Raw genomic sequence first — 25,073 nt, forward strand, 5'->3', positions numbered from 1 at the left:
TAGTTTTTAGTTTGTTAGTTTATTAATTTCAATAGGGTTTGGATGGGTTGTATTGGCTTATAGGTAGCCCCGCAGGTTTAGGCACCGCAGGGTTAGCTCCCTCCCTTGCAGGAATAGGGAAGCAGCTTATAGTACATAATAAAAAAGACGTCATACAATACAAATGACCAATGATATGCCAGTTTGAATTTTACTAAAGGTCAGTTAAAATGTATACTGACCTATCATTGCTCATTTGTATCGTATGACGTCATTTTATATTAAACAATTATTTCAAATATTTTTGAAAGGGGGAGGTTTCAATGTTCGACAGGAACTTTTTGGGAAAGCACAAATAGATTTAAATAAGCTCTAAATGTGTAGATGGGGGCATAAAGTTTGTTCTTAAAAAATATTCTACTCGTAGAGCAGGAAAAAGGCCAACAGAGAAGAAAAAAAATTCGGCTAATGAAAATCATTTTAATTAATCAATGTCCTACTCAATGCAGCAATAGAACCATAGAAACCCTAATCCTATTTTTTCAGCTATAACCCTGCAGGATTAATCTTATTCTTAACCTTAAACATCGACTTTTAGCAAGAGCTAAATTTGATATATTTGGTTTAATTTACTGCAAGAAACATTGGGGGCAAAATAAGGAGAAATTTCTGTTCCAACAAATCTTTTAACAAGTATGACAACATCCATAAAAGCGAAGCACTGAAACGGTAGAAAAAACGGATATTAACACTTGTATAGTATCAGAAATGAATAATCAGAATATATATATGTATAAGAGTCGAAGCAAAATTGCAATTAAATTTGTTAAAAGTTGCTTGATACAGGATAATGTTTATGGACATACTTACATTTTTAAGACTTGATTATATAGTTGCTTTGCTTCTATTATTGTACTTTGTTGTCCCAGGAATCAGTATACCAAAAATCAGATCAATCGGATTATTAAATCACATAAAAATTTGTAGTTCAAAAAGTAAAAGAATCAACATGTTTAAAATGGACGTACGGACATTCTTGTAATGATTATAGAGTTGCTACGCTTTCTAAATCGTACCTAACTACTAAAGGAATCACCATGCAAAGTTTGAAATCGATAGGACAATTCTAACATGCCTAAATTAACGAAAAAAGCTATCTGTCTCAGACGTATGGACGGACCGACCCTAATTATAGAAAAGCTTCGCTTTTAAAAACAATTAAACAAGGATAAGTACGTGTACCTGTCCTATGGGGGCGGATAACACGAAAAATAATTGTATAATCCAAATGATTCTAAACTAAATTTTTTCTACTAAAATTTAAGATTATTGGCCGAAAAGTTTGAACACTTCTATTTTAGATGTTTCCGAAGTGCCCAAAGTTAATTAACCAACGAATAAAATAAAGCGGCTATAAAACTTTGGTAATACTGTAATTTAAAGTCCAATGTTACCTTCTTCTCTTAGTTTAAGTTTTGACTAAAATAAATATTAAAAAATAAAAATGTATTATGTACACATGTATAAATTAGTTGTTGCTTCAATATTGTCATTTCAATTAAAAAATGTATGATTTAGCATTTAAACTTAACTTTAGATTGTAAAAAACATACTTTAATAAAATGTTCTTAAAATATAACAAATCTACAATATTATTATAAATGATACGTTTGAAATCAAGGAAGCAAGTCTGTCAATCTTTTAAACTTATAAGATTTCACTATTTATTTGAATTTTAAAATTTTTTGTTTTTGTTAGTATCAACAGATTTAGTTTTGTATCATTTTTAGAGTTGGCAAAATCGAATAATCACATTATATGATATTTACCAGGAAGTAAAATCCCACTAAAAAGCAATTTAATAAAAACTTTCTTTTCAATAAATTGCATAGCTAATATCTAATTTGAAACAGTTTTAAAACATTTTAGTAATTGGACCATGGAAAAAAAAATCAAGTGGCGGGTTTCGTCGTATTTTCACAGTAGATTTTCTCCTTTTTCTAGCCACTGCGGGGGACTCTATCCCCGCGGGGCCAATTTCCTAACCCTGCGGAGCAATCATTCACTTAAAATATCCCATCAAAAGCTACTGTGAAAATACGTCGATGAAACCCGCTACTTCGTCTTCTTTCCTTGATCCCAGTAATTTTTGTTGGAGGCTATACCTTAAAAAAACTGAGTATAGAAAATTTTATTGAAAATGTTATGTGATTCTACTAAAACTTACTGTCCTTAGAGTCGTCTTTTCAAAGTTTAAAGGAATTCCTGAGAAAATGTAAAGTTTTAAAAGTCCAGAGGTTATAAGATGCAAAATCTGGATTTGATTTGCCAAGGTTAAGGTATCCTAATGAAATTTTCTCATACTATGGGTATCATTACCTACCCACCTAAAAAAATTGGGAATGGGTCGCCAATTTTTGCGAATAAATTACGAATATGCAAAACATATGCGAAAACAATTCTTAAAAAAATTGGGGAGGATATTTTGTTTTTGGGGGATTTGGGGGTGTCCAACCCTCCGCCCCCAAGAAAATAGCTTTAAACCACCACCGGACCAGTAGGTACATTCCCTGAAGAGTAGAAATCAATTGGTTCAGTGGTTACTGAGATCTTAAGGGACAGATGGACGGACGGATAGACAGACATCATTTTAATTTTCGAGTTACACAGATTGATATAAAATATGCAAAATTATCCCTTTTGATGCTTATAGATTAAAAGATATTGCTGAAAAAGTTTTGAAAAAAATTATAAAAAATCAACAAAATTACTCAATGTTTCTAAGCCAACAAAAAAGATAACGTGGTTATAAAACTTTGGGTACAAGTACAAGTTACAGACCATTGACCCCTCCCTACAAAATGTGCTGCTGTTATTTAGCCGGCGTCCCAAGAGGTTAAATAGCTAGAAAATATTTATTTATATTTGTACAAAAACTTTTTTTCCTGTCGCAAACTTTTTCAAATATTTTCTCTTGGTTTTTAAACATCGAAGCTATGCTATAATTCAATGATGTGTCTACTACATATTTAAAATATTAAGTATTCCAAACCCTAAACGTATCGTATTTCGAGAAAAATCAAAAGGGAATTTAGAGACATGATAATATTGAAATTGGGGAATATTAATTAACGTCGCCAAGAATTCTATTTCAAGAATATGATATATATTCCCCTCTCCGTTCGTTCACAAATAGCTCCCTATTTATATTTTTCTAAATATTCAAATTTCTTAATATTTATTTACGAAGTGCTTCGTAAATAAATACTAGATTTTGAAAAATAATAAATTTTTACGTTGTATATTTCTATTTCTGAAATAAATCACGCAATCTTAAATGAAGTATGTTCGTTAAACAATTCCGAAATAAAATTTACTAAATATATTAGACTTTTAGGTTCTTTCTATGAAATTAATGTGATGACATAATTTCCTTACTCCAAAAAGTCTACCTGTTAAGAATACGACATTTTAGACGTCTTACTTTTTTCATTGCTTTTTTTACAGGGTAAAATAAAAATTCTTCCTAATATTAAAAAAGTATAATTTTGCATTACGTAAAAAAAGTATATAACGATAATGAAATATATTAAATGAAAAGTTATTTACACAAAAATTAATAGCATAATAATTTGTTAGATCTTTTACTGAAAGTTCATTGTTAATTAGAAATTTATAAAATTCTATATATTCATAATGAACATATTAAAATTTACTTTATTGACCTAGAAATTGACATTTAAAAATTGTTTTATATCTAGATTGTTATCAAAATTATGATATGAACTTAATCGATTTATACCTAAGAAATCTGTTGTGAACGCTAATACATTGTATATAGAAAAGCTTTTTTCTTACATCCAAAATTAGTTGTATTATAGATATAACAATTTATCCTAGAGCAGTCTTGAATATTATCATATCTACGTTGCAATTTACAAATATGTTTCATAAATCCATTGAAAATGTTATCTAGAACCAATTGTAGATTTTTAAGTATATCTATAAACTATTGATATACTTAATATTTGAAAAATAAGCTGAATCGATTATAGATATCATAATTGACTTGGTTACAATGTTATTAAAATAACTTTGACCATTCTGTAGTATTTTTCTATGGACCTAAAACAGAACCATTTTTTGCGTCATCCGGGCTCTGGTTTCGCATTCAAATATGTACAAATTGACAGAGAGGGGGGGACATTGGGCTGTTTATTGCATTTGTTCCCAAAGTTATGTAATAATGTTTTCTTATTCGTTGGCTCAACAACTTTGGGGACTCTTATTGATTTTTGATTGTTTTTTTCATTAGGTTGAGTGTCCAAACGTTTCAACCACTAACTGTTATCTACAAAACTGATAATTTTGTGAACCATCATTGGGGATGTACATCAATGTATCAGTCATTGTCTTATCCTTTAAGATCCCTGACAAATTGGTTGATTTCATGGATAAATATTTACAATAGTTTAATTACAATGTCTATGCGATAGATAAATTGTTATTTTAAAAAATTAAACAACTTTAGAACCAGCATAAAGTCTTTCTTTTATCAATTACAACTAAATTTTCAAGTAATTTTTTCAATACCTAAACTAAGAGCTTATTAAATTAGGATCTTTACAAGAAAAAAAAAGATATTAAAAACAGACAATAAACGGTCTGATAAACTGCTCTGAAACTTTGGGTGACTTTTTCCTAATTATAATACAATAAAAAGTCATCATTCTACATTTGTTTACTTTTAGATAAAAAAACAGCTTATTTATAAATTTTTCGCTTTATATAAACATAAAATAACGAGCAATATGTATGAATATCAAAGGATTTTAGACATGGTTTTGCAAGTAATACAGGGATTAGTCAACATCAACAACAAAAATTTATAGCAATTGCATGTCTGACCTCCTAACCTCAAGCAGTGGTTTACGAGATTTTAAAAGACAAACAAAAACCCATACTGCGCTTTAGATATCTTTAGTAAAATGTTAGATAGCCTATTAGACATCCTGTTGCTTTTACAAAAGAAAAACCTTATATACCTTCTTTTCTAGAATTGTGTAAATCCTACTAGACATTGTTTTAGTCTGTTTAACCATAACCACATAACAAAAAGTACAGTCATTAACGCAGATGTTTCATAATATCAAATTATCAGAATCATTTTATTACGATTCTTCCATTTGCTTCAGTTTTTCATTTAGCTATTTTTAGTTCCAAATCTACTCTACAATTTAATATGAATCAAAAGCTTGGAGACTTTAAAAAAAAACTATAAACATCATATTAAAAATATGCCTTTTTACTCACTTTTTACCGTTTGCCCATCCTTGATTTTTTAGTGCCTTGCTTCTAATTATTGTCTATTTCTATTGACTCTCTTAAAGAATAGATATTAGAGGATATGCGGAAATGGTTGCACACCACATAACAATGGATTGCATATTAATAGTTCAAAGCCATTTAAATGATAATACAATGTAAAATATCTTTTGTTTAAAATGAGCATATGTATTTTAGGAATAGATAAGGTAATATAAGAGCTATTCTATTAAGTGGTAAGGTTTTTTGTCTGAAGCTTAAGATCTTAATAACTACTTAACCGATTGAGTTCAAGCTTCGCAAAGGTCCATGATGGTTCATATGATTTATTTTCAAATTTAAGTCCTTTATCTATATTTTTATAGACCTCTCAGCCAATTTGAATAAAGGTCCCTAGATGCAAGGGGTGTATCCGCTAGAATTAATATAGACAATCCAGTCAAAGTTAGCTTGTCAAAAAATTTACAAAACGTTTGAACTAGCTAAAACTCAAGCCTATTAATAATTAATATGATGAGTTTATTTTTACAGAAAACTACTTTTAAATGTTTATAAATACAGTAAACAATTTAGTGATGCATTCAAATCTTCAAAAAATTTAAGTTAAAGTAACAACAAAAGTGTGTATGCTAACCGCTGAATCGGTATGGTTGGTATGGTTCTCCTTTACATAGAAAACTCTCCAAGAAAAAAATTCCCTTCAACAACTTTTATTAATAAATTTTCCTTTAAAAATTAAAATTAAAAATAAGGGATGGTCCGCCCCCCCTTCATTTTTTTCTTTTTAAAAACTGAAATAAAAATCCGAGATCAAATTCAAGTACCTTCCAGGCTTCCACCACTTCAATTGCCTCTTCTGTAGGTCGCTAGTATCTAAATAATCTACAGTTTAAGTCACAAAAAATCAACAATTTGTGATTTGCAACCAAAACAATGAACGACTAGGCACCTTGCTTTTTATATGTAATTTATCATATGTTGCATTATTAAAACATCTAAAACCTGAAAATTAAACTCACCAATTAAACTTTTTTGGTCAAATTTAATAGAAAATAAATAATGTTAAATTATAATTTGGAAATTTACTTTTTTTATTAAGGAATTGTTATTTGTTTGTTTGTGTATCAAGCGAAAAAAAACCTATATTTAAATATTTAATTTGTAGTAAAAATAACGTTTCAGCAATCTATCAAATAAATAAAGAGCATTTTGAGCAGTTGTTTTTAGGCATTTTTAAAATTATGTCGCATATTGAAATGCATAAATAACAAAAATAATTCAAATATTAATCATTATTATGCTTTCTTTTTTATTTTCCTTTAAAATACGCAAACCCAAAATGTAAAAATCCTCGAAAAATTTGATTCGTTGTTTATGATAACTTATGAAAATACGATAGACATGTTTGTCTATATATTTTGTTCTTGAATTGTTTTAGACCAAACAATAAATGTATAAGTATTGATCTACATAAAGCCCAGACAACTAACAGGCTCAAGTTGTGGGAACTATTTTCGTCAGCTAGCAAACTTCTTTTTGCTCTTTTGTAGCGACTTGACTATGATTATATTTCCGACGCTATTGGATCGACGGGTTGGGGACATACAGTTATTCAACCCCTCTTCTACCATCTATTGTTACACTATAATATAATTGTAAAAATCTTTAAAAATTTTAAGTCGTTGTGTTATGAAAACGCATGGAAATATGATTGACATGGATCTTTTTGTTCTGACACTTTTCATCGGTTTCCAATGATTGAAATAGTTTACTTTACTTTATTTAATTCAGGTTATGTAGCTGCTGCAGTTGTAATTGCATTTACATTTACATTTTTACCACCATTTTTACTATTTTTCTTTGTTGTCGGTTTCCAAGAAATTATTAAGATTAATAATATTATAGATATCTTCAAATATGAAGTGTTGGGATGTGTGAAATATTTTTAACAAGGATGACAATATCCATTAAAGCAAAACATTAACATAAATGCATAAGTATAATCAAAATTATAAGTAAGTATTCTGTCTATAAATTATATAAAATACTAACATATTAATGATGAACAGACTGACGTCTATAACCAACACAAATTATAGAAAAGCTTCGCTAATTCCTAGTATTTTCCATAAGTTTTGTTTTGTTATTTCTTGGGTGGGGGGGGGGGAGGGGAGGGGTCAATATCAAGTGTTGGGATGTGTGAAAAATTTTTAACAAGGATGACAATATCCATTAAAGCAAAACATTAACATAAATGCATAAGTATAATCAAAATTATAAGTAAGTATTCTGTCTATAAATTATATAAATACTAACATATTAATGATGAACAGACTGACGTCTATAACCAACACAAATTATAGAAAAGCTTCGCTAATTCCTAGTATTTTGAATTTTCCATATGTTTTGTTTTGTTATTTCTTGGGGGGGGGGGGAACATTAACATAAATGCATAAGTATAATCAAAATTATAAGTAAGTATTCTGTCTATAAATTATATAAAATAGTAATACTAACATATTAATGATGAACAGACTGACGTCTATAACCAACACAAATTATAGAAAAGCTTCGCTAATTCCTATTTTCCATATGTTTTGAATTGTTATTTCTTGGGTGGGGGGGGGGAGGGGAGGGGTCAATATTTGTATCGTAACGGTCAACCTTCAAACTAGGGGGGGCGAGGTAGGGGTGAATCAATATCATTAGCATATATATATCGACAACATTTCTTAAATAGGGGAGGGGTGAGACTACACTAGTGTAATAAATTATTATCGATTCAGCGTTTTTTTTTTTTTTGGGGGGGGGGGAAACATTTATGACCTCATAAAGCTAAGGGTCAACTCATCATACAAGAAATATGAGACCTTAGAGAACAAGGACAAAACGTTACAATTTACAAAACTAACTCCAATCCAAATAAAATAAAAATATTTATTTTCATTTTATTTAAGTCAACATAGTTTATTTATTTATTTAGAATATTTATTTCATTAAAGTAAAAAAAGTTATGATTATTGTTTTGTTAGTATGTTAGGTTAAATTAGTACATATTACTTGAGTTAGAATGATTAATACATTATTTAATGGTTATTGGTGGTTTATTTTTTAACTTTTCTTTCACTTTATGATATTAGCAAGTTTGATATATGGTTGAGTTGAAATGTAGAAGACAGTAAGCAGGGTGGAGGGTTGGAGAATGTAGGGTGTTGGAACTTTGGAAGGTGGATTATTATAGAGTAGATACGCTGAAAGCCTGAAACAAAAAATCTTAAGTCTTAACAGCTATGTGAGGGAGAGGGGGGGGATGGTAATTTATCTATCTTGCTTAGCGTTCGGTTAATTCTAAATTAATGAATAAATAAAAGCTATCTATCTTAAACGGACGTACGGAGGGACGGACCGACCGACACTAATTATAGAAAAGCTTCGCTTTAAAAAAATAAATTTTACTTTTATTTGAGCCAATATGTTAGATAAAAAGTTAATAATTTAACCAACCAATTAAAATATCCTTGTATTTATGTTTTGACATGTCCTATAATCAATAGGCATCTATTAAATGTAATCTAAACAAGGATAACAAGATTATCATCCATTGTCTTATCTCCTAAGGTGTACTTTACAACCCTCTCACATACTCATACGACAATACAAATACACATAATAAATACTAGGATATGACAATGAAAGAAAAATCGAGATTTTTGGAATAAAGAAAGGGGAGAATAAATTATTTAAAAGTCTTATCTATTATACAAATTTTATATCTAAGTTTTCATATTTATTGAATTGTTTACAAGTAAAACTGATATGGTTCTGATATCGCAAAAACCAATCAACCAATATTATTTTTTTATAATTCATTCTAAAAAAATAAAAAAAACTCATCAATATTTAATTTTTAAAGTTTTCATATTTATTGAATTGTTTAAAAGTAAAACTGATATGGTTCTGAGTTCTGATATCGCAAAAACCAATCAACCAATATTATTTTTTTTATAATTCATTCTATAAAAATAAAAAACTCATCAATATTTAATTTTTAAAAAAAATTTGTATAAAAAGTAAAAAAAAACACTGAGAAAATATTAGGTGTAGAGGTTTCGTGTTCTTTCTAGACAGCTATATTGGCTATTTTTCCAAATTTTGACGGAACGAAAAAATTTATTGGAAAATATCAGTAAATATTAACTTTCAGGATCGTAAAAATTTAGAAAAGATTTTAATATTTCTGTTTCATGTCCATTTTCAACCCTTTCCCTAATTATTATCAACGACTTTGGACCGTTCGTAGATAGGGGGAATATCTGAGAAATATTGACCCGTGGGTTTCAAATTTCCATCGTCAAAGATATATTGGATTTATTTCAAGTAGACATATGTCTGCTATAATTGAGGTTGGTCAGTTCGGATAGCTTAGTTAATAATTTAGACATGTAAGATTGTTCTATCAATTTAAAATTGTGTATGATGATTCCTAGGACAGTTACGTACAATTTAGAAAACGTAGTTATTCTTTAAAATGTAAAGTTTCGGCTTCAGGTGGAGTGATTTGAATTTGAAAAATAAAAAAAAAATTTTTTTTTTTTTTTTTTTTGGGGGGGGGGGCCGGGGGTAGTATATTTTTCTAGGAGCGATTTCTCTTTGAAGGTATTTGTACCCTCCCTCAAAATAATTAAAATTCTTCCCAGGACGTTTGTAAAGCTAATTGTAAAGGATAACTAAATCGGTTGAGCGGTTAACGAGATCCTACAGTACAAACAGACAGATATTCTGTTACTGTTATATAAGAATAAACACTGTTAAAATTTTAATAAACTAAACCTATAATCATAGCGTTAAAAGAAAAAAAAAATCTATAATAATATATTTTGATAAAGTTAATCTACATATATTGAAGATTAGATAAAATGTTGGAGTTTTCCCTCCCTCAAAGTGCCTTAATAAGCTTAAATACCCCCCCTTCTCATTTTCAAAATAAATTAAAATAAGGGGAGGTTATTTTTTCGTTTCTTTGTTTTTTACTTTGGGTAAGATTTGGTTAGGTTATATTGGGTAATGTTTTAAGGAAAATATCTCACCCTTATTTTCAGTTTTTATTGGTTCAAGACAGAGAGAGAGAGAGGGTACAATGGGCTGTGTATCACCCAAGTCCCCAAAGTTTCATAATAACGTTTTCTCTATTGTTGGCTTAACAAATTTAGGGACTTCAGTGAATTTTAAATGGTTGTTTCATCAAGTTGAGTGTTCACACGTTTCAACCACTAATTTTAAGTTACAGAAGGTGTATTTTGTGCATCATCATTTTGGATGTACATTAATTTATCGGCCCTTGTCTTATCCCTTTAGATCACTGGGTTCAAGAGGTTATTTTATTAAAGACCCACCCTATTATGTCTATCCAAAACTAAATTTATAATAGAAAGTTTCCGCCTGGCAAACTTTTCAAAATTGAACTAAAATCCGGGAAAATATTTTTCCTCTCTCCTCCCATCGATTTCAGATTTATGCCATGCTTGTCATATCAAATAAGATTTGAAATATATAAGAAATGTATGATTACAACCAAGACTGGAGATGCTTAAAAACAAAAACTAAAAAGAAGTTACATTAATGAAGAGAGATATTTTTTTTATAGATAGTTAGTTAGATAGATAGATAGATGAAAAAAGAACAAGGACAATTATGTCAAGAAGTAGCGCAGCAATAACAAGATGACAACATTTTTATTTTAAAAATGTTAGTAAATTATTTTTTCCTTTGGGAGTAGAAGTTTCCTATAAAATATATATTTTTAAGCAATTTTCTAAGCTTTTTATTTTCTAAGCTTTTTATAGTACCTGAAAAAAATTACGTCATACTGGCCTACCATTGGTCAATTAAAATGTATACTGGCCTGCAATTGTTGATTTAGTCTATGTATTGACACATCAATAATACTTTGTTTGTATTGTATGACGTCATTATTTATTGGCACTATAAAGATCTTCGCAATTTTTTATTCAAAAATATCCGTGAATGCAGAAGAAAGAATTTCTCGCATCGTATTATAAACGGCTTTCCGCGGATATAGAATGTACAATTGTAAGATTAAAACCAGTTTTTTAGCCCCGAGGTGCCGAAGGCTCCGGCTAAAAAATGGTTTTAATCTTATGATTGTACATTTTTATATTCGTAGAAAGCTGGATATAATACGATGCTAGACATAGTTTTTTCGTATGAATGAGAACCGGTTCCTATCCACCGGATTCGAATAAATACGAAAAAAAACATTTATCATCCCTTTGATTCATATTTGACATGTTCCATAATTGCTTTTGTGTTTAAACATTTGATGTTTTATGATCAAAAGGGTTTTTTAAAACTTCTTTTAAATTTGAAACATTCAATTGCACTCGTTCGTACATAGTCCCCTTTAAATCAGATGGAAGGCATTTTTCTATATCCTCTATATAAAGATTTTTTTGTCTGAAACTTAAGATATCAATAAGTACTGAACTGAATTGTTTTTTTAAATTTTAAAGAAAGCTTCACATAGGTCCTGTGATTGTTTTAGGCTGTTTTATGTTTAGGACTTGGGATGGTTTTAACTTATTTTTCTAGACCATCTCTGCCATGTAGAATACAGAGCCACTAAATGCAAGGGGCGTCGCCGCTAATTCCCTTATAAAATAAATTTAACGATCTTTAAATTATGGGCTGTCGCACAGCCTTACTTAGGTTATAGAGTGGCCAGCAACTTGATATTAATTAAGCAACTGCAACAAACAAAACAACGAAATGAAAAACACCATAAAAATTACATGCAACATAAAAATAAGTATATAAACAGAATTGATAGTACAATTTAATTCAAATAAAATATTTATAACATTCTATCTTTTGTAGGTTTTGATTATTGGAGTATATGGGGTGGTTTGTATTATTAAACTTTATAACGTATTTATTTTCCTTTGAATTCAACTATTGCCTTCGCGCCTTCACCAAGGGGCTCTTTTGCAAAAGCGGGGTGGTTGTCTAACCCTTGTTAAAGCTGCAAAAATCTTCTTTTGAACCATCATTGAACTAATTAAAACTGTGTTTGATTAATATTCAACCGTTAACGAGATATTACTACACCAACATATAACAGACATACAAACGGACTTTATTTTATTTTTACCTGTGATCCTTTACATATAGCATTTGTGATCATATATGCATCTTCTAATATCCCTCCATCCCTGAAAATATATAGAATATCTATCTATCTATATTTATATATATAATCATATATGCATCTTCTAATATCCCTCCATCCCTGAAAATATATAGAATATTTATCTATCTATATTTATACTTGTGATCATATATGCATCTTCTAATATCCCTCCATCCCTGAAAATATATAGAATTTCTATCTATCTATATTTATATATATATTCATATATGCATCTTCTAATATTCCTCCATCCCTGAAAATATATAGAAATTCTATCGATTTATATTTATATTTGTAATCATATATGCATCTTCTAATATTCCTCCATCCCTGAAAATATATAGAATATATATCTATCTATATTTATATTTGTGATCATACATGCATCTTCTAATATTCCTCCATCTCTGAAAATATATAGAATTTCTATCTATCTATAATTTATATTTGCGATTATATATCTTATTATCTATAATACAAAGTAGAACGATGTCTTTCTGTCTGTCTGTTTGTTTGTACCGAAGGATCTCGCTAACCGCTGAACCGATCGGGTTTTCCTTTACAGGGTAGCTTCTCATAGATCCCGGGAAGGTTTAGAACTAATTTCTTGGGAGTTGGGACACCCAAAAACCCCACAAAAAAATGAAAAATCTCAATAATTATTGTAACGATTGGGTCCTCTGATGGTTTTAGGCTAATTCATTTCCTGATTTAGTTCTTTGAATGGTTTTAAGCTACTTTTTAGCCCCTCTCTGTCCTATTGAATACAGATGCTATGGACTCTAAATGCTTTGGACGTAACCGCTAGCTTGTCTATATCTGAAGTATAAAAAACTTTGTAATATTATCAAATGCTTTACTGAAGTCTAACCTACATTTATTAAAAGCATAGATTGGCGAAGCCCAATCTGTCACACTTTTGAGCAAGACGATTCCTATATGACGTCATATAAAGGGAAAAGAAAAAGGGAAGGGGGATAAGAAAATCTCTTCAAAAGAGATGGGAGAAAAGGGAATCGTCTTGCTCAAAAGTGGGACAGATTGGGCTTCGTCCAAAGATTTTCTCTATTTTACTCACATCTTTTAATCCATATTTGATAGCTCTGATCGTTTATTTAGAATTGAAAAAACCGATCTATCAATTCAAAATTTTGCATAATAATTCTTGTCTCAATAGGGTACATTACAGAAAGCACATTACATTAAGACGCTTTGATTCCCATTTTAATTAGGCAAATTGAAAAAAGCTAAGCATCTGGTAATCAAATCGAACCACATAATGATTTCAATATTTAGCATTATGTGTTTAAATTATTTATAGACTAATGTCCTAAATAAGTATGTGTAATGATAAAAACAATTATCACTCTTTATTTATTCATCTAATTTTAGAGATTTGTTGACCTTTTATATTGGCCATGGGATGCTATTCAGCCAATTAATTCTATTTGAAATTGACGAAAATGAAATAATTTGATGGCGTAGAGTTGGCGTAAAACTTTTTTATGTAGTTGGAGGGAAGTGGGTGAGAAGTGGAATAACAAAGTAAAGGGGTTTGTGAGAAAGTTTTCACTTAGAATTGTTTGTCAGAATCACATTCCTTTGTCCCAGATGTTGGCATCCTTGTTATTATTATAAGTGGAAAAGTGAGAACAAAGTAATGCAATTCAATTTTCTAAACCTTTCATAGACACGCACATTTTATGATCCAATTTAATCTTCATGATAAGGAAAATAATTTGATCTTAGCTAGTGTTTTATAAAAGTAAAATTTATTTTAGCCATATTAACAAAATTCTTACGACAATAATAAGACAGTTTAACTTTTAACCCGCGACTGTGGCGTAACACGTAGCGCATCCGCTCATTGTCGGGAAGGTGATAGGTTCGAATCTTGGCCCGACACCACGTCATAACTTAGGACGTTAAAATTGGTTACAACTGCTGCTATGTCAGGTGCGCGACATTAAAAGTTAGAGTGTGGGGAATGCCTTAACTCATATTACTATACACAGTTATGACTTCTCATTAGGGCAAATGGACGCTTTACACCGCAATCAAAAGACTCGGAGTATGTTTTAAGGTGTGTAGATGGGTGTAGCGAACCAAGCCCTCTAGAGTCATTAACTTAAAACAGACAGTAAAAGATAGATATTTACTGAATTATATGAACAAAATAGAGTTGTATAACTTGTGTGATTACAAAGTTTACTACATAACGCTTAGTTTGAAGGTAAAATATCTTTTAGAGAAATTTTTTTTTGTACAGTAGCAAAATATAGACATTTTAAAATGATACTTCACTTTGATAGACAAATTGATGAACCCAGTAAAAGTGTCGGACTGATTATGACGTAAAAACAATAATTAGCAAATAAGAGGCCACTATAAATTTTACTATTGGTCAATAATGGCCTCTCATTGGCTAGTTTTTTTTTACGTCATAATCAGTCCGACACTATTACTGGGTTCCAAATTGATCTATATTAATTTTTCTTTCAATTTTCATTTATTGCCTTCATTTTCTTTCTCTTTATTATATATTTTTTAGAGTTGGATAATAATTTTAAACCTTTACTAGACCAATAGCAAACTTGCCTATAAATTGAACATGGATACTCTAACTAAAAGTTTGAATTGACATAGATAAAGCTTTTTCTGTAAAAATATATTTAAATTGATTTCTCGTATTCTTTCGAATCCGGTGGATAGGAACCGGTTCTCATCCATACGAAAAAACTATGTCTAGCATCGTATTATTTCCAGCTTTCTACGAATATAAAAATGTACAATCATAAGATTAAAACCAATTGTACATTCTATATCCGTGGAAAGCCGTTTATAATATGATGCGAGAAATAACTATTCTTTCACTCAAAGTGCCCATCAAGAAGAACACCCCTCCCCCCCCCCCATCCCTAATTATTTATGATAAAAATATAAAATAAGGAGGATGGGGAGTGAAGAAAGATATTAAAATCGGTCTGAAAGTAATAAACATACAAACAAAAATCTACTAAACTTCCCTTATTTTCAATTTCTTCTCGAAATAGGGGGGGGGGGTTCAGTGCTCAACTAGGCACTAAATGAGAAAGAATATTCCATACATTACCTGGGATTGATGAAGAATACAAGATTTGAGATACCCAGGAAAAAGAACAGTAAAGCAGTTGCTTTTATTGCTTTCCTAAAAAAATATGAATTAAAATTTAACTAAAATCTACTCTTTTAAACGATTGAAAAATAATGTTTAAACAAAAAAAATAATACCGATTTAAAATGTACTTTTTGTATATGTTGAGATCAACAACCATCTAAAAAAGGAGAAAACTCTTATACAACTTCTATTCCATAAATTATATAGACGACTATTACGATATAAATTGCAAAAAAACGCAATAAAATGATGCCAAGAAATGTTAATAACAATCCAAAAAGAACTAACTGTCCCTGACGTAATAAAGAACTTATTTTAATTTTAGAAAAGCTTTGCTTCGAATAAATAAGGAGAATAGTTATTTATAGCATCGTATTATAAACATCTTTTCGCGGAAATAAAAATGTACAGTTTAAAGATTAAAACCAGTTTTGTAAGGCTCGAGATGTCGATAGCACAGGCTAGCAAAGCTGGTTTAATTTTATGATTGTTTATTTTTATATTCGTAGAAAACTGGATATAATACAATATGATACATGATTTTTCAATATGGCTGAGAACCGGTTCTTATCCAGCGGATATTAATCGGTTTCAAAGCCATACTGAAAAAGAACCTACCACCAAGCCAATGCTGACATCCTCTGGGTTGATGCTGGAAAAACTGGCTGTCTGAAGAAAAACAAGGATGACAACATCTATAAAAGCAAAGCACAGAAACGGTAGGACAAACGGACATTAATACTTGTATAGTGTCAGAACTGAATAATCAGAATATAAATTTCAACGCAAAATTGTAAGTAAATTTGTTGAAAAACAGCTTGATTCAGGATAATGTTTATGGACATACTTACATTTTTAGGACTTGATTATAGAGTTGCTCCGCTTATTACATTATACTTTGTTGTCCCAGGAATCAATACACCAAAAATCAGATCAATCGGATGATTAGATCACATAAAAATTTGTTGTTAAAAAAGTAAAAAAATCAACATGATTAAAATGGACGTACGGACATTTTGGTGATGATTATAAAGTTGCTACGCTTTCTAAATCGTACCTAACTATTAAAGGAATTAAACAAAAATTGAAATCGATAGGACAATTCTAACATGCAAAAATTAACGAAAAAAGCTTTCCGTTACGGACGTACGGACGGACCGACCCTAAATATAGAAAAGCTTCTCTTTTAAAAATCTATGAAACGCCGCGGTAACACTCATAGTGCCATGTCAAACACAGAACCCCCATCCACATATTTTAAAATTAAATTGAAAGGAAGAGTAGTTTTTTTGTTTGTTAATTTAGGTCAGGTTATATGAGGTACTAAAAAGCCTCGCATGGCTAGGTTTCAGGTTTTATTAGTTTAACTATTTAACTTTTATTAGTTTTTCTTTTTTTGTTATAAAGTACTGTGTATGAATTTCCTCTGTTTATGAGCCAAGTCATTTTCTCGTATTCATTCGAATCCGGTGGATAGAAACCGGTTCTCCTCCATACGAAAAAACTATGTCTAGCATCGTATTATATCCAGCTTTCAACGAATATAAAAATGTATAATCATAAGATTAAAACCAGATTTTTTAGCCGGTGTCTTCGGCACCTCGGGGCTAAAAAAACTAGTTTTTATCTTATAATTGTACTTTCTATATCCGCGGAAAGCCGTTTATAATACGATGCGAGAAATAACTATTACTACATCTAACGTCTCTGGTATGACGTGGTATTGTCCAGAATCGAACCCGACATCTCTACGACGCGACGGTAAGTGGTTATGTCTTATATAAAGTTATTTAATTCTAATTAGAAGCTAGTTCTTTCTTTATTTTTACTAATACGCATTTGGAAAATATGTACAATATATAATAAACCTTTCACAGAAACAAACATTTCAAATATATTCAAATCTTACTTTGTTTGTTTTAAAACTTTGAAATTAAATATATTTGTTGCAAGAAAGGGTTAGATCAATGAAAATACCAGAATTTAAACCAAGAAAAAAACGGATGGGCCAGTAAAGTAAAACAATAGAGTTGGAAGGGGTTAAATAACTGTAAGTTTCCATAGACACGGTGCCGTCTTTCAATTGGGTCTTCGAATATCAGCCAATATTGTCGGAAATGTCCCCGACGTTTATTTATATGTGTATCCTGTATATACTTATACATTTATTGAAGAACCGACCCTTAGAATAGAAGAGATTCTCTTCTAAAATTGGTAAGCTTTGAGTTAAAGATTTCAGATAATTCTGGGTAACTTTGAGTGTTTATTTCATTGGTGTAAAGGATAGGAAAATGACCCTGTACTTTCAATTTTTGTTTTATAAAGAAAGGTTAAAAAGTTGGAGAGGGAGAAAATTGTTTTAAATGGGCGAATTTTCTTGGGAAGGCGGTATCTTCCTCCCAAATACTTATAAACCTTCCCTGGACCTAAAAGAAGCTTCACTGGAAAGGAGAACCATACAGGTTTCAATGGTTTAGCAAGTTCCTTCTCTAAATGTCCTGTCGAAATAATAATGTCGACTTAATGGCATTGAACAAAAGTGGTTAAGGCTGACATAAATAAAATGTTAATGCCAGCTTAATGGCCAAGAAATGACCTCCATTTTTACCAATGTTGCCATTTGCTTGATAAAGTAGCAGCAGGTGGCATTAATACGGTTTTTTTTGACAAATCTATCTGATACTTTTTCCCAAACTTTTGTAGCTGTTGCATTTAGATTTTCTCATTTTGTCCTATAATGAAGAAAATGGTTTTCGATAAAACATATTGGCAGTTACACAGAAATTAACCTTAAATAAAGTTAGTTAGAAAAATAAGGGATGACAACATCCATAAGTAGCGAAGCACAAGAATTCATAGATGGGCAAATAAACAAGGGGAGTAATAAAACAAAAGAAAAAAAGTAAGGGAGAGAACATGTTATTAATGTGAGAACGATGGACCGAGTAAGTTGTTTACTGGATGCTGTTTTTAAGGGGTATCTTCACCAAATAGAGGCCGAAAAATCACATTTTCTATAAGCTTTAAGGACGGACAGTGGACAGACTATGTGCTTCGCTACAAAAAAAAAACAAGAATGACAACATTTTTATTTTAGAAAAAAAATCAAATCTTTCCCCCAAGGCTTACAGGTCTCCTGAAAATTTCCACAAGATAGCCTTAAACCTGTCCTTGACAACATCATTATTGCCGTCTTTAAGAGTCTAAAATCTTATTGTACAAACCAACGAACATCCCAATACTTTGTAACATAGTTTGTATTTTAGTTATTTGTTAAATACAAAAGATGGAGAGAAAAAAAGAAATAAAAGAACAATTTTGTAATGGAAAATCACAATTTATTTGCTTTATTAGCATTTTTATTGAAGCCATCATAGAAGATAGAAAATGTGACAAGGATTAAAAATACAAAATAAGCGTAGCTAAATATAGAAGTTATCCTTATAATAAAGTAACAGGATGTTTGTTTGTTTGTCTGTTTGTACCGATGGATTTCGCTGAACCGATAGGGTTCTCCTTAACAGGGTAGCTTCTCATAGGTCCCGGGAAGGATTATAACTATTTTGGGGAGGGGAACACCAACCTCCCAAGAGAAATCGCCCCTAGCAAAAAATTACATCCCCCCCCAAAAAATATTTATTTAAAAACTAAAAAAAAATTGGGGTAATTGGGGGCGCCCCCCTTATATAAACCCCCAAAAATATTTTTCTTTTTAAAAAAAATCTTAAATAAAAAATTGGGTTTTTGGATTCACCTCCCCCTATCTCAAGTGCCCCTAGAGGCCTTTAGGGGCGTAACCGTTAGTCCTTATAATAAAGTAACAGGATGTTTGTTTCTATATCTGTTTGTACCGAAGGATTTCGTTAACCGCTGAACCGATAGTGTTCTCCTTAACAGGGTAGCCTCTCATAAGGATTATAACTATTTTGGGGGAGGGTAACCCCACCCTCCCCAGAGAAAACGACAAAAATTAAAAAATTAAAAAAACGCCGCCCAGCGTACATTTTTACAATTCGCTAAAAAAATAGCTAACACCATCTAGCGGCGAAAAAAAGTATTTTTGGTAAATAGCTGATTTTAAAATAGATTGAAAAGAAACAATTATATTTGTCTCTAGAGGCCTCTAGGGTCATATCCGCTAGTATTCAATATAAGAACAAAATAACAATGGATATAGAACATGGACATACAGGGGAAAATTTGTAGTCAATTTAGGTTGCTAACATGGGCATAATTTATTGGTCAGTACGTTCATCAATTAGGATGGATGGGGATGGGGTAAAGGAGTTGAATGGGGGAGATCGTTACATTAGCCAGCTGCAAGTTTCACTTTAGTTGAGTACATGATAATCTGGTGTAATATCCAAGTAATACAAAATCCATTAAAATAAACCTTTTATAATTTTAAATGAATCAAAATAGTTGATTAAATAGTGACACATTTTACGATTTAGCACGAAAATAACGTCTAAGTTTAAGATATCTCTCATTGCTGGACAAATTGGGCTCTACTTTCAAGGAATGTACGAAGGTTTAAGGCGTTTTTATGGAGGGGGGTGGACATGTCGATTTTTCACCTGTTGAAAATGTGTTTCTTAAGCTATTATAGGGTTTTTTCAGCTCGGGACTTAAAGAATGTTTTATTTGTAATAATATTGAACAAATAGTAATAAATAACAAATATTACGTCTAAAAATCCTATATTCCACACCAGTAAAATCGTATTCGTTGATTAACATCTTTTAGCAGGCATATGCTGGGTAGAAATTTAATAAAAAATAATATGAAGGTGTTAATTACCATTAAAATATTGATATTTAGGGACGTGTGAAATTGACTGGAAATTTTAATATTTTGGCCGAATAAAAATATTAAAAAATCAAGTCAGGATTTTATTGCCCTCTATGTCCCCTTTTTTTAATTTCTAACCCTTTATTACTAATCTCCAAACTTCTCATGAACTTTATGATTTTACAAGTTTATTAAAAATATTCAAATGATAATTAGGGCAATAAAAATCTGAGACAGACGCGAGTATCTATTTACCATTTAAAAACACCAAATCTCTCCAAGATATATACAAGTTTTATACAAGTTTGGGTATCATTATAATTATTTAAATTTGGGTACTTTATTTTTTTAATATCTGCGGAAAACTGTCTGTAATAAAATGCAATAGATATGAAAATCATATCATCGCGATTGGGTACCACTATAATTATGTAAGATGGGTACCATTATGATAATTTAAATTTGAATACTATATTTCTTAATATCCGCGGAAAACTGTCTGCAATAAAATGCAATATTAGCATATTACATAAAAGCAAAACTCCCTCCCCCCTTTTAGCACAATATTAGTTTTTAACATCTCAACAATCATAATATAATTCTATTTAGTTTTAATTTAACCTTTTTCCTGTTATAATTTTTTTGTTTCAAAATTAAAATCCACGGAAAAATGTCTATAATATGATGCGATAAATAACTAGTTAATTAAAGTCAACGAAAACCCCTCTTTCTACCTACATATTTTGGGGGTTAGCGAGATCAATTAGTACAGACATCAAATCTTTTATCCAAGATATATCATTATTTATCCTTGTTTTTTTTCTTAAATTAATCTTACAATCTCTACATATATTCACAACCAGGGATCTCAAGAGATAAGACAATGGATGATAAATTGATGTTTGTACCCAATGATGATATTTAAATTATTTCTTAGTTGAAAAGCTAAGACACTGCTAATTAAAAAAGCCGTCTGTAATACAATGCGATATATATGAAAATCATTTACATAGTATACATTTTACATTAAATTGATTATTCTTATCTAAATTTGGGTACTATCTATCTAAATATCCACGGAAAACTGTCTGTAATACAATAGGGAGGGAGGAGAAATTGAGCTGTTAATTACATTAGTATCCAAAGTTACTTTTACAAATTTTAAATTTTGAAACATTTGGCCACTGAAATCCACTTTATTAACACCACCCTCCATCCCCCATCCCCTTCCATAATATGAAAGGGGGGGGGGTGGGTTTATATCAACATGGATGACAACATCCATAAAAGCGAAATGGTAGTACAATCAAACATTAACATAAATGTATAAGTATAAACAAAAAGTATTACATAGTTGCTACTCCTTCTAAATCTAAACAATAATAGCATGCATGAATTAATGGAGCGCAGACGGACAAATTATAGAAAACGGATAGCTTTTTTAGTTAATTTAGGCATGTTAGAATTGTCCTACCGATTTCAAACTTCAATTCTTTGGACAACAAAATATAATGTTTCAATCGAAGCAACTCTATAATCAAGTTCTAAAAATGTAAGTATGTCCAAAACATTATCCTGTATCAAGCAGTTTTTCAACAAATTTACACTTTTGCTTCAACTTTTATTTTGTGATTATTCAGTTCTGACACAGTACAAGTGTTAATGTTCGTTTGTCCTACAGTTTCAGTGCTTCGCTGTTATGGATGTTGTCATCCTTGTTATTTAAGTATTAGTATTGGGTTATTTATGGCCCTCCCTCAAAACTTTTATTAATAAATGGAATAATGAATAACCCTCCCCTCTTTTCCTATAACTCTTCTATATATGTGCGTGCTCAATTTTTAACCTCATTTGCTCTACTTCGGTTAAAATGTTTTTTTTGAGAGGGTGGGGGGGGGGGAGGCGGATGATGTGTATCATCATTGGGCCGGTAAACTAAATTTCTGACAAAAAATATGTATATCATGAATGAAAGTAAAAGTCGATCTTCATGGCTAGTAGGAGGAGTAAAAATGATATGTACAAAGAAGCTTAAATTTTATTTGGAGGGGTGCCGGCGTTGGTTCTAGGGATTAAAATATTATAAAAAATAATCCGAAACCCTCCCCCCCCCCCCAGTAAGCCTATTAACTTTTTAGATAGTTTTAGGCTACCCACCACTGCATATAGGGGCGCAGCAGCTAATGATATTACAATCACAAGCAAAAATATATCAGGAAATTAAATGTTCTATGTTCAATTGTATTAAGCTATACGTTCTATAAGGATGACAACATTCATAAAAGTGAAGCCCTAAAACTAGAAAAAAATAGATGAGGAGAGAGGTTGTTAGTGTTAAAAAGAGTATTTTGTTTGAAAATCCTATCCTTTAAATAAAGTAACAGGAAGTTTTTCTGTTTGTCTGTCTATTTGTCTATTTTAAAGTATAATACAGAGCAGCAGTGGAATTAACCCAATCCGCCCCCCCCCCCTCACTAATTATCATGTTTGATTATAACAACAACTAATATATATCTAATTATGTGAATGGGGGGGGGGGGGGGTAATGGGGGTTAAATTATTTGTGTGTCTGTCTATTTTAAATATATTAATTTTCAGTTCTAAGTAGAAAGACAAATAGAATGATTTGATGAACAAACAAGGATGACAACATCCATAAAGCTCTGAAATGGAAGGACAAAAAAACATTAACACTAGTAGAGTGCAGGGAGTAATGGAGGGGACAATGGATCGAAAATTCAATTTTTAGGAGTCTCAGACTTTGGGTACTGGCTTAAAGGGAATATACAAGAATTTAGCCGTTTCTGGCCAACCTTGGGTACTAAATATGAATGACGTCATGGGAAATCATGCAAAATCTCGCGGCATACGCGCGATAACAAAAACATAAACAATAAAAACAAACAGACAAAAAATTTCGATTTTAAAAATTTATTTTCATTGTGGCCGTGTACACTGTACAGTGTATATACTAAAATTGGAACGATAATATCTATTATAAAATAAAATATAAATATATTTAGAAATGAATGATCAATTTATCATTCATATCAAATTGTATTTTGATTTTCAACAAAACTTCTAGTTTGATTTTTTTAAAATCATAATAAGTAATCAAAAAAAGACATAAAGTATGTAACATCTAAATTATTTGTTTCAAATTATAATTAGGGAAATTATTTATCTTTCGTAAATTGATTCATTTAAAAACATTTGTTTTTATCTAATTCGTGTTTATATAAGTTATTATGAGTGAAGTTTTTCTATTATTAGGTCTTACCAATCCGTGCGTCCGTAACGGTTAGCTATTATTGAATTAGCTTATATGTACAAAATTGTAAGTAAATTTGTTGCAAAACTGATTAAATACATTATACTGTTTAAGGATATACTGACATTTTTAGGACTTGATTATAGAGATGCTTCGCTTATCACATTGTACCTTGTTGAAATAGAACGTACGGACTTTCTGGTAGCAATTATAGAGTTGCTACGATTTCTAAGTCGTACCTAACTGTTATATGAATCAGCATACAAAGTTTGAAATCGATAGGAAAATTCTAACCTGTTTAAATTAACGAAAAGAGCTATAACGGACGGACCTATCCTAATTATAGAAAAGCTTCGCTTAAAAAAAAATAATTTAACCCCATTTGACCAACCCTACCCCAATCACACCTAACACATGTATTTTGTAGTTTTACAATAGATAATTAAAAATGTTACCCCCCCCCCCCCCCCCTCCCTGCTTTTGAGAAAATTTCAAGGATGACAACATCCATAAAAGCGAAGCTCTAAAATGATAGGACGAATATTAACATTTGTAGAGTGGCAGAACAAATTAAGCATAATATAAATGTATTATTTTTACAAAATTATATGTATTTTTTTTTCTTAAATACAGAATACTGTTTAAACGAAGGACATACCGACCATAGCCACAGAAAAGCTCTACTTTATAAAAAGTAAGGTTTGACCCCTTGCTCAGATCAAAACCTCAACTTCCTGTTTTATTAGTAAAGATATATGGGAGGGATATATTTATATCTATTGGAAATAACAAAATTTATCTAAAGAATTTATAGGTTTAAATATTTTCTATATATTAGGTTTGTCTGCCATAGTGCCCATAACAAATTGATTTTTAGGGTGATAGACAAGTCCTATTTGTTTCAAACCTTTTTTTAATGACTCTTATAACATTTCAGCTTTTTAATTTGAATTTAATTTGCAATTTCCATTACTTCTTATGCTTATTTAATGGATGTACTATAACTTTGATCTTACACCAGATTTTTATGAACTTTAGTAAAATGAATTATGCAGCTGTATAAAATAACAATTTCTCCTTTCCACTTCTCTTGCCCCATCCCCTCCCCTACTGGAGGATAAAAATTCAGAATCTAAAGGGATAAGACAATGGCCGATAAATTGATTTACATCCCCAATCATGATACACAAAATTACCCCTTCTGTAGATTACAATTGGTGGTACAAATGTTTGGACACTCAATTAAATGAATCAACTAATCAAAGTGGAATAAAAGTCCCCAAGGTTGTTAAGCAAACAAATAGGAAAACATTATTTTAAGACTTTGGGAACTAGTTTAATGA

At 30.6% G+C, this 25,073-nt stretch overlaps 1 protein-coding gene across 1 annotated transcript in view; it reads right to left on the reverse strand.

Moving 5' to 3' along the window:
* LOC145328993 (corticotropin-releasing factor receptor 1-like) overlaps window positions 1–25,073 on the reverse strand; it is a 95,793-nt gene that overhangs the window by 28,993 nt on the left and 41,727 nt on the right. Inside the window, exons 14-16 of the mRNA XM_080172985.1 lie at window positions 16,287–16,337; window positions 15,624–15,698; window positions 12,473–12,533 (exon numbers count right to left, since the gene is read on the reverse strand). Of these exons, the coding sequence (XP_080029111.1) occupies window positions 12,473–12,533; window positions 15,624–15,698; window positions 16,287–16,337 (187 nt within the window). The remainder of the gene's footprint in view (window positions 1–12,472; window positions 12,534–15,623; window positions 15,699–16,286; window positions 16,338–25,073) is intronic.

The sequence above is a fragment of the Acartia tonsa genome, chromosome 9 (assembly GCF_053477335.1).
Source record: "Acartia tonsa isolate MP-2025a chromosome 9, ASM5347733v1, whole genome shotgun sequence".
Lineage (NCBI taxonomy): Eukaryota > Metazoa > Arthropoda > Copepoda > Calanoida > Acartiidae > Acartia > Acartia tonsa.